Below are 14,765 nucleotides of genomic sequence, written 5' to 3'. Positions count from 1 at the left end.
CTGTAACTGCAATGACAGCTGGAGGGCAGAACACTAATTTTGAATAAAATAGATTCAAGTTTGTGGTTGTCATTTCACAAAATGCAAAATAGTTCAAGGGATGTGAATACATTTGCAAAACACTGTAGTTTCCACCTTATCTCCATCTTGTTCTCCTGCAGCTGCTTGAAGAAGAAACAGGATTGTGTGATAAAAATGCTTTCACTAGATGCAAACTTGCACTTTCATGTGCAAGTTTCACCATAACTCCTCACAAAAACAACCATCTGGAACTTTTTTTGGTAGAATGTACCACTGTATATAAAGAAACAGGAAGGAAGGAAAAGGATGGGGGTTAATGGAGTGTGTTCCTCTGGAGAATACTAGTAAAAGCTTTGGTATCACACATACAGAGGCTGATTTTAAGTGCATCTGAGTGCCACGACGTACCTGGCTAAATGTAGGAAAACGTCAGGCTGTACTGCGTCGGAAATGCAACTTTGAGGTGGATCGTTCTTTAAATGGCCACGTAACCACCATTTCCTGACAGATTCTTATTACCAATTTGTCAAGATCCAACTAACTAGTGGACAGTGTGTACAATATGTGATTCCCTGCAGCTGCAGGAGTCAGAAGCTTCTCCAAGGAAATTGATTTTTACATTAACCAGTTAAATCAAAACATACCTTGGTTTGTTTCTGACTCCTGGGCACTTGTGCAGCATTTAAAAGCAGACAATGATTTAGTTTGGTTGGCAAAGTGGGACAAAGAGATCAATACAAACTTAATGAGTGTTGCAACTAGTTTTTTTTTTCACATTTATGTTTCAGATCATCAAAGACATTTTCATATCAGAGAGAGCAAACCACATTAAATGAAAAAACTGTTATTAATTGATGGTTTCATTTATATGCTTGAGTCTAAGGTCCCCATTTTATGGCCTGACAATCTCCTGAATTTTCTGGTTGAGAGCAGAATTTAGGGTTCCATCAAACTACAGCAAGTCAACCAGGTTCTAAAGCTGCCAAACAGCCCCAGACCATCACACTACCACCACCGTGTTTGACTGTCAGTAAGATTTTCTTTTCTTAAATGATGTGTTAGCAGATGTAACAGGATCCAAATTAACCATTATGTTCTACTTTTGTCTCATCAATCTACAGACCATTTTCCCAAAAATCGCCCAGATGTTCTTTAGAAATGTGAAGCTTGACCTTTTTGTTCTGTTTGGTCAGCAGTTCTTTTTGGCTTGGAACTCTCCCATAGGTGCCATTTTTACCCCATCTCTTGCTTATTGTTGAATCATTAACACGGAGCTTAACTGTTTCCAGACTGATGGATGTCAGTTTCTCATCTGTTTTTCCTCTTTTTAAAATCCTTATTTGCAAACTGCATGTTTGATAAGTGTGACAAAAAACAAAACTCTAAAAAGGCCAAGTACTTTTTTATTATTGCTCTTTTTGTGTGTTGGTCTATCATATAAAATCCCAACAAAATGCACTGACGTTAGTGGCTGTAACATAAAATTTGAAAAAGGTCAAGCGGTGCTACAAAAACCAGTTTTTTAAGTGTCTGCTACACTGCTAGCCTTGGTGTTTTCTTGCAGCCGCATCTAAACATGTTTTCTACTTTCGGTCCCTCTGGTATTGTGACAGAGACTCTGATCAGAGGTCAGTGTTTTTGAGGATGAGGAAGGATCTTGTTATAAGCTCAGAGGCCGCTAGAGAAGACTTTATCATATCAAATCAAATTATTGTTATATACTTGTGTATTAAATCACACACATTTTGGGAAATTAAGAGAATATGGAGGCCAACATTTTATATTAAATCCCATAAAATAGCTTGTGCACCATAAAATCTTTATCCTGTAACTGGTTTACAAAATCATATCCTTATTTTCTCTCACTCTGTACATGCTATCTCTTTATCACCCATGTCGCACAGTGTGTCAAAGATGCTCTTGTTTTTTTTTATCAGCAATAGATAAAACCTTTGTTCTTTATGATATGTCATTAATGGTTTAAAATGAAAAGCATTGTATTTAAAACAAACACCTCACATTAAAGAACAAATGGCTTTCAAGTAGTCATTTCAACCAGTAATTTAAACCTTATGAATACATTTCTATTCAACCCAGAGGAAACCACCTGAGAAACCTTTATTTAAATTATTTCATATGTTGTGGTTTAATGGTTTGATTTTTATCCCAAAAAAATTAATAAATCAATGTCTCTAATGTCTCTTCAGACATTTGTGAAACATCCAGCTTTTATTTACAACATTCAAAGAAATACAACATAAATGAGAATTCATTCTTTGTATTAAAAATAATCTGTCAGTAGTTTAACTATGTTGTGCTTTAGTTTTGATTTGATTTTTCGCTTGAAATGTGTTATTGCCTATGATTATTTTATAACAGCATCTTCCAACAAGACTTTAAAGTTTTTTTTATAATCCTAAATTAGTTTATAATAATTGTAAGGCTCTGGTGTTTTTTTTTCAGAAGGGAATTATCCTGCCAGGTTGTGCAAGTTCTCCCCCTGCTGGCCTAAATGTGGAAGACTCAGAGTCTGGGATTGAAGGGTAGTAGTGATTTCAGTGCTTTTGAACGTCGCTCTGCTCGGATTGGTAGAGAAGATACTGTATCAGCTTTGTGGGGAGGTGAAGGTCAGGAATCTCACCCATTCTGTGCTTCCCCACAGTTTTCCTGATGCGTAGCCGGCACAGCTGCTTCAGAGGAGTCATTCCTAGGGTCATCAGAGAGAGAGTTTGATTATCTGCTTACAGCACCAGCACCACGGCATAAAGGGTCTTGAATGCCAGCCCATTTCTTTTAGCTTACTCTGTAGCTCTGATCTGAATACCTCCTGCTTCTCTCAGCAGTCGTCCCACTCGGCTGTCAGGAGGGGTCAGGTCCAGAGGCCGCTTGCCCTCTGCGTTCACCAGGAGATGGTCTGCTCCGTGATCGAGCAGGTCGGAAACCATCTCAGGGCTGGACAGACGCACGGCGATGTGCAGGGGAGAGTCACCAGAAACGCTCCTGTTAACATCAGCACCTGAAGTGGGGAGGAGGTTGAAATATTTCTCCACATTCGACTGTAGCATTTTGATTGTATCTAACTAGAGCACCTTCTTCCACAGGTTTGCTGTTTCCTCTACATGGCCAGGGATAAACTCCAATGCAAATTCTTGTGGCTTTTCTTAAAAAAAGGTTCCTTCTTGCCACTCTTCCAAAAAGGTCAGAATTGAGGGGTGTATGACTAACAGTTGTTCTGTCAACAGATTAAGCCACATCTGCAGCTCCTTCAGAGTTACCATGAGGCCCTTAGCTTTTTCTATGACTAATGATCCTCTTGGTCGAGCAATCAGTTTAGGCGGACAGCCATGTCTTGTTGGACTGGTTTCTGATGATGAAAATTGAACATGCTCTATGAGGAATACACACCACACCTTTTAGACTTTTAGTTTAATTCAATTTAATTCTCCTCTTCTGTTTAGGACAGCGTATGCTTTAATAATGTAACATGTATGGTGGAAATTAACTGCATGTTACTTCATAATTTTGAAAGAGGCAGCTCAGAGACATTTTTAAACCGTCTAATTTGAATGGAAAAAATACTTTCAGCATCACAATATGCTTGAAGAACTCCAAGTTATTTTAGTCCATCATCAGCCTAAAACCCAAATGAATTTTTGTGTGGATAAAAGGTGAAACCAGACCCCTTCTTACCGAGCTGAAGAAGTTGCCTCACAGAGCCCAGCTGCTGATTGGAGCAAGCAACATGAAGAGGGGATCCTAATGTATCAATATGTTGATCCACATCTGCATTGTACTGAACAAGCTTTTCAATGCATTCAGGGTGACCTGGGGAGAGTAATCAGAGTCTTAAAAATGAAAACTTAAGCAGCTGAAAGGATCAGCTTTGAAATATGTTTGACACCCCTAATTAACTTTTCCAACTAAAAAGCTGCTTCAATACATCTCTTTCTCTCTCTTTTAGGATTTCTGTTAAAACTGACTAAGCTCAGCAGAGATTATGCATGCACATGCTGTGGAATGTGACCTCTAACCCTTGGCCGCAGCCCAGTGGACTGGAGAATGAGACGGGCTGTTGCCCTGGGGGGTCGCTCCATGCTGGAGAAGTAGGGATACGCAGGTCACATGGCCCCCGGCACAGGCATCTGTTAATGCAGTGCGTCCATCCACAGTTGCACTGTTAACCTGCAGTTGGAAAAACAGTAAAGCATCAGCTTTTGATGTCATTATGCATTAACAGATGGGTATACGACACATCTGGCCTCTGCTTCCCATTAAGCATTTTGCTTACTAATAGGTAGAGTTTGCATGTGAGGTGGTATGTGTATTTGATTAATTTTTCACTAATTTCTCTCATCTTCAAGTTAAACCTAGCAATCATTAAATATTGCTGTCACATGCAAGAATTAGGAGTTTCACTGAAGATTTCACAGTGTCTTCTGTTTACTTCCTTCTGATTTATATTGGGTAGAAATCACCTACATTTGCTCCGTTTTCCACCAGAAGCTTGGCACAGTTTGTGTGGCCTTGCAGACTTGCTCCATGAAGGGGTGAGACTTGGTCCAGGGTGCTTAGATTGACACATATTCCCTGCAAATGCACCAGGACACATGGATTCACTCAAAAACAGCGGCTGCACAACCTGCATTGCAAAAGTATTCACACCACTTTTTTACATTTTGACACAATTCAACAACCAAAGTCACTAGATTTTATTGACATGTTACGTGGTAGAATAACACAAAGTAGTGCATAACTGTGAAGTGGGAAGAAAACGAATACAAATCTACAAATATGTTAAAATCCAGTGCAACCAAATTGGATTTGATTGTGTGTAATATGTTCTTAGTGTAAATGCAGCCGGTAAAGGCAAAAAGGACTGGAGCTTACTGATCAGTCTTCGGCTTTATTGTGCAAGCTATGGTGAAATTGGCACAATAAAGCTGAAAACTGATCGTTGACCTCCAGTCCTTTCTGCTTTTGCAAGATGGATGTCCTTCAGCTGTGCAGCACCTGATTCAGCCACTGGTTTGTTGGAAGATGGGCAGAGTGCCTCAATTTTAGAAATCCAGCTGTTGTGAAAGGCCTCAGATGTTTGTCAGAGAACATTTGTGAACAAAAAGCATCATGAAGACCAAGGAGCACAGCAGACAGCTCAGGGGTACATTTGTGGAGGGATTTCAAACTTTTGTTAGTATTTAAAACAACATCTCCAGCTTTGAACATCCTACAGAGCACTGGTCAATCTGTCAACTGAAAATGGAAACAACATCACGCAACTCCAAAACATACCAACACATGGCTGTCCACCATGTCTTGGTAGGCAAAGAGGGCCATCCTAACTCTGGGGGAGGATCAAAGATCCACATCTCAGGTTGGCAAAATCTGATGACAGGACATACAATGTATGGAAGAGAGGCAGGAAGAAAGCTATTATTAAATGAAAGCCAGAAGAAATCTTTTGCTGTTTGCCACAAGCAATGTAGGTTGAAAGCAAACATGTAAAGGAAGGCGCACATATTTGCAAACTCCTGTGTGTAGTAATACTCACGGTGCACTTCAACCTGATCATGCTGTGAGAATGTTTTTCATTAGCAGGGACACAAAATCTGGTCAGCGTTATTGGAAAGATGGATGGAGCAAGATGCAGGGCAGTTGTGGAAGACTTGGAAATTGATGTTTACAGACATTCTTCATCCAGTCTGACTGAGCCGGAGCTATTTCACATACAAGTGTGGACCAAAGTTTTATTCTGTACACATGCAAAGCTGATAGAGAAATGCCCCAACATGCGGCTGTCATTGCAGCAAAACGTGGTTTGCCAAGTACTGACTCAGAGAGGTCAGATGAAAAAAATATCTTCAGCAGCCACAACACTTTTTTTCTTTTCCTAGTTTGTGTCAGGATAGCTAGAAAACGAAATTTGGGGGATATGAATACATTCACAAGACACTGTAAGAAGTGAAAAACACGTGAAACAAGTGAAAACACTCCAAAGCATTACTTCAAACCAACCTTTATATTTTTTTATTTTTTTTACTCAGAACGTAAGTTAAACATTACCTGAGCAATGAGTCTCCGCAGGCTGAGAACTTTTCCATTAAAGGCAGCATCATGAATCGGAGACCAGTCGGATTCAAAATCTTCATGTCAAAAGTAAAACGTTGCTCAGACTTTTAAATGATCAACATGAGCCCAAAAATACCATGATGAAAATGTTAAACTCACCACTCATCATAGGGTTGGAGAAATAAACTGCTGCTGCCCCTGGACATGCTGTGTCTCGCTGTGTCTCTTTGCTTCCAGTAGACATACTTCCCCTGTTTCAATGTCCTGGTTGCCTAATTGTCAAACTGAAAAATGTTTTGTCCTGTTTGAAGAGCAGTTCTTGGTGATATTATGGTGTTACCTCCCTGTCTGACTGTAATGACACAGATCCAACCAATGAGGGTGCAGATAGTGGAGTGGAAGCCAGTTAAACAAGTTGGAAAAATTTAGTTGAAACTTGACACTGGACATCCATACTCCTCCTCTCTGGTAAGTGACATGATCATTTTCCTCTCTTGTTTCTGACATGAGATTTTAAATTTGGACCGGTTTAGATGAGTAAAATGTTAAACTGTAGTTTTTACGTTTGTTCTAATTAGAGAATCATCTCCTGTGCAGGAATTCAAATTCTCTTTTATCCCTTTTTACTTAAAGTAACTGCCCATAGCCTCCTGACACTAACATATTTTGGTAATAAACCACATTGACCTCTGACTGAAAATGACACATCACAAAATATATTATATTTGTAGGAGGAATCAGGGATTCTACTTAGCAGTAACAGCTAGGTTACAAATATGTAATTACTGATTAGGACCCACTGTTACGGCTATGTTTATTTTTGGTTAATTAAACAACATTGTATGATCCTGCATTGCCTCTGTTTCAATAATGGTTTGTTTTTAGTTGTATAAATAACAAAAAAACAATACATGGTTACAAAACAACAAAACCTAACAAATTATAAAGAGTGAAATAAAAAGAAAACAAAAGCTCAACAGAGATGAAAACCCAGTAATAAAGAAAAAAATGGAAGATTGAGGTAAATGTGGATTAAGAATAGAATAGAATAAAATATTATTTTATTTGTCCACCAAATATACAGGGTTTGGACAATGAAACTGAAACACCTGGTTTTAGACCACAATAATTTATTAGTATGGTGTAGGGCCTCCTTTTACGACCAATACAGCGTCAATTTGTCTTGGGAATAACATATACAAGTCCTGCACAGTGGTCAGAGGGATTTTAAGCCATTCTTCTTGCAGGATAGTGGCCAGGTCACTACGTGATACTGGTGGAGGAAAACGTTTCCTGACTCACTCCTCCAAAACACTCCAAAGTGGCTCAATAATATTTAGATCTGGTGACTGTGCAGGCCATGGGAGATGTTCAACTTCACTTTCATGTTCATCAAACCAATCTTTCACCAGTCTTGCTGTGTGTATTGGTGCATTGTCATCCTGATACACGGCACCGCCTTCAGGATACAATGTTTGAACCATTGGATGCACATGGTCCTCAAGAATGGTTCGGTAGTCCTTGGCAGTGACGCGCCCATCTAGCACAAGTATTGGGCCAAGGGAATGCCATGATATGGCAGCCCAAACCATCACTGATCCACACCCATGCTTCACTCTGGGCATGCAACAGTCTGGATGGTACGCTTCTTTGGGGCTTCTCCACACCGTAACTCTCCTGGATGTGGGGAAAACAGTAAAGGTGGACTCATCAGAGAACAATACATGTTTCACATTGTCCACAGCCCAAGATTTGCGCTCCTTGCACCATTGAAACCGACGTTTGGCATTGGCATGAATGACCAAAGGTTTGGCTATAGTAGCCCGTCCGTGTATATTGACCCTGTGGAGCTCCCGACGGACAGTTCTGGTGGAAACAGGAGAGTTGAGGTGCACATTTAATTCTGCCGTGATTTGGGCAGCCGTGGTTTTATATTTTTTGGATACAATCCGGGTTAACACCCGAACATCCCTTTCAGACAGCTTCCTCTTGCGTCCACAGTTAATCCTGTTGGATGTGGTTCATCCTTCTTGGTGGTATGCTGACATTACCCTGGATACCGTGGCTCTTGATACATCACAAAGACTTGCTGTCTTGGTCACAGATGCGCCAGCAAGACGTGCACCAACAATTTGTCCTCTTTTGAACTCTGGTATGTCACCCATAATGTTGTGTGCATTTCAATATTTTGAGCAAAACTGTGCTCTTACCCTGCTAATTGAACCTTCACACTCTGCTCTTACTGGTGCAATGTGCAATCAATGAAGACTGGCTACCAGGCTGGTCCAGTTTAGCCATGAAAGCTCCCACACTAAAATGACAGGTGTTTCAGTTTCATTGTCCAACCCCTGTAGGTGTATCAGCAGCAAATTGAAACACACAGGTACGTATAAAATTAAGACATAGTAATAAAAATTCAATAGAAAGTCTATAGGATCTATAGGACAGGGCTGGCCTTCCTGATGAGCTTGCCCACTCTCTTAACTGTTGATTAACTGCTGCTCCACCAGAGAAGATGGCTAATGCCACAACAGACACAAAAAGGTAATCAGGAGCACCCTCTGTACTCCAAAACACCTCATTCTCCTCAGCAGGTAGAGTCTGCTCTGAACCTTGCTGTTAAGTGCATCAGTGTTGTTGCTCCACTCCGGTTTATTGTTCAGGTGAACACCCACTCCATGCCACAGCCAGTATATCAGGGTTGAAAAATTCTGGTGGGCATTAACCTCTTTTGAGTTTTATTAAATGCATGATTTTTGATGCATGAATGCCTGTGTCCCTCTGGGTTAAGATACGGCAGATTGCAGACTCTGATTCATTTGTTCTAGCTGTAAGTAAAGTATTCTCCAAGTCATTCCCAAGTGTTCTGCCCTGTTTTTTTTAGAGCTACTGTCTGATTACAGTGTATACAGGCCCACAGAGGGCAGCCACAGAGAGCAGATGTTCAGATTAAGTATAACTGTATTCCTATAGGCTTTGTTAATCCTTGGCAGCAGGCTGCAAACTGGCCACACAATTAACTTTGTGCCTTGGCAGGGAAGGTATGGATTAGAATACAACTGTACTAACTGTATGAATGCTCTCTCTGTTGTACTGAATCTTTGGAGGTCCTTCATGCTTTGTTTTAGATCTCCGGCCAAGCAAGCGGATCTAGTAGCTGACTTCTGTTGGATTAGGACGGGGTTGGGATGTCTGATGCACACACACAGGGGTAGGCTGACCTTAGCTGGCAGGGTACAGATAATGTTCACCCTTTTATCATTAATCAAAGAATGGGGAGAAAACTAATTTAATTCCAGACTTTTGATTCTTTACATCTTGTCCACTTTGTAAGTATTGCTTGCTGAATGAATTGCAGTTTTCACTGTATTTTACTTCTAACTTTACATCAAGTTATATGTTTTTAAGCACCCACTCACCAAAACAAAGTACATACATCACTGTGTAAAAGTCTACAGTCATCCCTACTCTTCTTTTCTGTTCCTGGTGAAGACCAGACTGGACCAGGACCTTGTAATCATTTTAAGTAATCTCGAACTGTAGTTTTCCAGAATTTCTGAGGTTTGTCTTTGGACTTTTAGATCGAAATATTTATTTCAGACAATGACAAATAACAGTAAATATATCAATTTCAGAAATGCTTAAAACAAACAAACAAACAATTATCCAAATACCATACAAAGAAGTGTTTGGTAAACATTAAATTAAATTAAATTTCCAGTTCCAAATAAATTGAATTAACTTGAACATAAATAGAAACTAGTAAAATAAACATTTTCCAATAAGTAAACTTGTCAGTATATGTAACCTGAGATCGGACATTGATTATTAATTAATATAAATTATCTGAAAAGGGGTATGAAGAAGTAAAATTTATTTTTCATACCCCTTCTCCCTCTAAGTGCACTTAAATTAACTTTAAGTAACCTTCCTAATTAACATCTATGTTTTTGATCCACAATTCACAAACAAAAAATAATAATTAAATATATATACACAATTATATACATATACACATACACATATACATATGTACACATACAGACATACAAACATGTACATCCACATATATACATGTAACTGCACACATGCATACCTACACACACAGAAACACAACACACATCAGGCCTAACTCCACATTCACACTCATGTATATCGGCACTCAGAGCCCTACACCCCACAGCGCAAAGAGGCGGACAAGATCCCCGGGACCCCCCTGAAACTACCAAGCCGTCCACAAGAGTCCCCTGAACCCCGACCCGCCCCCCACCACCCCGAGGGACAGAGCAAGGAGCAGCGAGAGAAGCCAGGCTTCAACAACTGCAGCGTCAGGCTGCAGCCACAGAGGACCAGAAGCAGAGAAGAAGAGGGCCCAGCACCCCCCATGCACCCCATGCAGACACACAGCAGAAACACACACACACACACACACACAGTGTTCAGATGAGATACCATTCACCTCACCTCCTCATCACAGTACATGTTGAAAAACATCAGTTTTAGTCTTTTTTTAAACAGACTCATGCTTGGACATTGCTTCAGCTCTTTTTGGAGTTTATTCCAGACCTTCACAGACTTTTCCTGAAGGATGATTTATATCTCGGGTTCTGGGTCAGGTCGTTCATAGATTTGTTTTCTTATTTCTTGCTGTTTATCTGTAAATACCTTTTTATGTCAAACACTTCTTTGTTTTCAATTTGTCAGTTTTCCTCATGCAAAGTAAAAAGAAAATCTTTGAAAGACCTCCAATCAGTCTGAAGAACTATTGATTATGACTACAGTGCAGTTTGAGAATGAGGAATGTATGCTTAGTGTATTGGCTGCATTTCGGTAAAGGCTACGGACCTTCTTGTTCACATGACAATATACTAGCAGACTGTTCTCTACACATATGACATATGCACATGACCACAACTCCCATACAATGTACAGGTCCTTCTCAAAATATTAGCATATTGTGATAAAGTTCATTATTTTCCATAATGTCATGATGAAAATTTAACATTCATATATTTTAGATTCATTGCACACTAACTGAAATATTTCAGGTCTTTTATTATCTTAATACGGATGATTTTGGCATACAGCTCATGAAAACCCAAAATTCCTATCTCACAAAATTAGCATATTTCATCCGACCAATAAAAGAAAAGTGTTTTTAATACAAAAAACGTCAACCTTCAAATAATCATGTACAGTTATGCACTCAATACTTGGTTGGGAATCCTTTTGCAGAAATGACTGCTTCAATGCGGCGTGGCATGGAGGCAATCAGCCTGTGGCAATGCTGAGGTCTTATGGAGGCCCAGGATGCTTCGATAGCGGCCTTTAACTCATCCAGAGTGTTGGGTCTTGAGTCTCTCAACGTTCTCTTCACAATATCCCACAGATTCTCTATGGGGTTCAGGTCAGGAGAGTTGGCAGGCCAATTGAGCACAGTGATACCATGGTCAGTAAACCATTTACCAGTGGTTTTGGCACTGTGAGCAGGTGCCAGGTCGTGCTGAAAAATGAAATCTTCATCTCCAAAAAGCTTTTCAGCAGATGGAAGCATGAAGTGCTCCAAAATCTCCTGATAGCTAGCTGCATTGACCCTGCCCTTGATAAAACACAGTGGACCAACACCAGCAGCTGACACGGCACCCCGGACCATCACTGACTGTGGGTACTTGACACTGGACTTCTGGCATTTTGGCATTTCCTTCTCCCAGTCTTCCTCCAGACTCTGGCACCTTGATTTCTGAATGACATGCAGAATTTGCTTTCATCTGAAAAAAGTACTTTGGACCACTGAGCAACAGTCCAGTGCTGCTTCTCTGTAGCCCAGGTCAGGCGCTTCTGCCGCTGTTTCTGGTTCAAAAGTGGCTTGACCTGGGGAATGCGGCACCTGTAGCCCATTTCCTGCACACGCCTGTGCACGGTGGCTCTGGATGTTTCTACTCCAGACTCAGTCCACTGCTTCCGCAGGTCCCCCAAGGTCTGGAATCAGCCCTTCTCCACAATCTTCCTCAGGGTCCGGTCACCTCTTCTCGTTGTGCAGCGTTTTCTGCCACACTTTTTCCTTCCCACAGACTTCCCACTGAGGTGCCTTGATACAGCACTCTGGGAACAGCCTATTCGTTCAGAAATGTCTTTCTGTGTCTTACCCTCTTGCTTGAGGGTGTCAATAGTGGCCTTCTGGACAGCAGTCAGGTCGGCAGTCTTACCCATGATTGGGGTTTTGAGTGATGAACCAGGCTGGGAGTTTTAAAGGCCTCAGGAATCTTTTGCAGGTGTTTAGAGTTAACTCGTTGATTCAGATGATTAGGTTCATAGCTCGTTTAGAGACCCTTTTAATGATATGCTAATTTTGTGAGATAGGAATTTTGGGTTTTCATGAGCTGTATGCCAAAATCATCCGTATTAAGACAATAAAAGACCTGAAATATTTCAGTTAGTGTGCAATGAATCTAAAATATATGAATGTTAAATTTTCATCATGACATTATGGAAAATAATGAATTTTATCACAATATGCTAATATTTTGAGAAGGACCTGTAAACATGTGTTTACCCAGTTTTTGTCCAGTTTTAAGCATGAATCTACAACATATATTTCCCCTATTTTGTATAAATGCATTAAATGAAGTTTCCAATTGCTTCAAACCATCACAACACCAATTGTAAACTATTTTAAAACAAAGTAGTACTTTTCCGTGTGTGGGTAACGTGTGCACATAACGAGTTTAAGACAGCAGATAGTTTCAGTCTGTCACACCAAATCTTTTGTGCTATTTTTAATTCACATATTGTAAACCTTACAAACAGCACAAATGATGAACCCATCCATGTGCATGTATACGCTGATACCAACAGGATCGGCGAATTAATGATCCGCCACACTCTAAAAACTGCTGGGTTATTTATTTAACCGAAATGCTGGGTTTATGCTGCTAGGTAGTTTAACCAGTGGCTTTTTGAGTGGTGCACAGTCAGCAATTTGATTCGAAACACGAGCAAAACAAGGAAGCTGGTAACTGACTTCAGGAAGAGAAAAACTGACATCCATCCAATAGTGATAAACAGAGCCTCTCTTCGTTTTTCTGGTAGTGAAACTGGAGGAAGATCGGATCTGGGGTCAAATACCAAGCAGTTGCAGAAAAGGGTGGAGCAAAGATTTTATTTTCTGAGGGGTCCTCAAGAAAAAACATCTCAGACGAACGCTATTCTTCTACCACTGTTCCATTGAGACGCACTGACTTACTGTTTGTGTGCATCATTCAGCAGCTGCCTGGCCTCGGAGAGGAAGGCTCTGCAGAGAAAACTAACCGGCTGCCCCCTGCCTACCATGGGAGAACTATTTGGATCCTGTTGCATCACAAAAACCCTGAAAATTAAAATAGATAAGACATCCAGGACAGACTCTGTTCCAGCTACCCTCAGGAAGGAGATGGTGGACAGTCAAAACCTGCACACCCCGTTTTGATCCAAAAATAATAATGGCATTGAACAATCTTGGCATGTGACACAGTATGGGCAATATTGGAAACCAAGTGCAGTAATTAATGTTTTTATATGTTGTTTTAATCTTTTTATATTACTTTATATTGACAGTAGCTATTATATTCTGTATTTGTTGTTGTACTTTACTGAGCAAAACTGCATAAATCTCATTGTTATTCATCTGAATAATTATGTCAACCAAAATATCTTATTTTATCTTAAACCAAACATGGGGTCAGAAATGTGAAAAAGTGTTCAAAGCTTGAAATGTGAAACTGGCACTTTGACTTCCTCCCACAGCCCAGAAACATGGTTTGTCCCTTTAACCCATGGCTTGGGTTGAAAACCCAACTCAGTAAATTGTGTTAAACCAATAATCCTACCCTATGGTGTTAAATCAACCTAGACCTGGACCGGTGCATATGTGTTTTAACCCAGTTTTTACAGTGTGTTAACAAAAGAACAATCAGTTCCTAACAGGAATGATGGAAGCTTGTCTGGACTTGAAATACACAGCTTTCAGACACAGAATATCTACCAAGTATATGCTTAACTCTTTTTATCCAAACACTATAAACTGACATAAAATACATAAACCTTCACTAAGTGTAAGTGAGTGAAGCATCCAGAATTAAAATGTGTGTCTATATGCAAAAGTATTCTTACCCACTAAACGATACATGGTTTTTCAACTTGAAATCTGGAAAAAATGGCATGTGTTTATAGTCAACTCCTCTTACTCTGATACCTCGTAAAGATATTCCATCTGTGTGTAATTTAATGTCATCACAAAGACCAAAGTACACATCAGACAGGTCAGGGATAAGGTTGTGGAGAAGTTCAAAGCAGGGTTAGGATAAAAGCTTTGAACATTTTTTCAATTGAGACATGCTGATGGCAGCATTATGCTGGTGGCAGCATTATGCTGATGGCAGCATTATGCTGGTGGCAGCATTATGCTGTCGGAGATGTCTTCTTTCAACAGGGACTAAAAAAGCTGGTCAGAGTTGAAGGAAGGACTGGAAGAAAACCTGCTGAAAGGTGCAAAAGAGATGAGTTTATCTTTCTACAGGACATAACCACAGCCAGAGGTACAACTGGATGGTTTAGATCAAAAGACTATTCATGTATTAGAATGGCCCAGTCAAAGTCCAGGTCTAGAGAAAAATACAAGCCATTCCCTGGTCGACATATTG

At 40.2% G+C, this 14,765-nt stretch overlaps 1 protein-coding gene across 2 annotated transcripts; it reads right to left on the bottom strand.

Annotated features, from left to right (window-relative positions):
- Nucleotides 1-1,407: 1,407 nt before the first annotated feature.
- Nucleotides 1,408-6,404, bottom strand: LOC124871686 (ankyrin repeat and SOCS box protein 9-like). 2 transcript variants are annotated; one of them, XM_047371157.1, is made up of 7 exons: nucleotides 6,247-6,404; nucleotides 6,082-6,161; nucleotides 4,501-4,608; nucleotides 4,053-4,203; nucleotides 3,712-3,846; nucleotides 2,824-3,037; nucleotides 1,408-2,728 (listed from the first exon to the last, which is right to left on the bottom strand). In XM_047371157.1, the coding sequence occupies exons 1-7, from the start codon at nucleotides 6,329-6,331 to the stop codon at nucleotides 2,659-2,661; spliced, it is 843 nt and encodes a 280-aa protein (XP_047227113.1). In that variant the 5' UTR covers nucleotides 6,332-6,404; the 3' UTR covers nucleotides 1,408-2,658. The 2 variants fall into 2 exon arrangements, with proteins under 2 accessions (XP_047227113.1, XP_047227112.1); XM_047371156.1 differs by having other exon boundaries at nucleotides 2,846-3,037.
- Nucleotides 6,405-14,765: the final 8,361 nt, after the last annotated feature.

Source organism: Girardinichthys multiradiatus, chromosome 7, assembly GCF_021462225.1.
Source record: "Girardinichthys multiradiatus isolate DD_20200921_A chromosome 7, DD_fGirMul_XY1, whole genome shotgun sequence".
Lineage (NCBI taxonomy): Eukaryota > Metazoa > Chordata > Actinopteri > Cyprinodontiformes > Goodeidae > Girardinichthys > Girardinichthys multiradiatus.
Note: the sequence above shows the minus strand (reverse complement) of the source record. Positions and strands in the feature narration are given on the sequence as shown.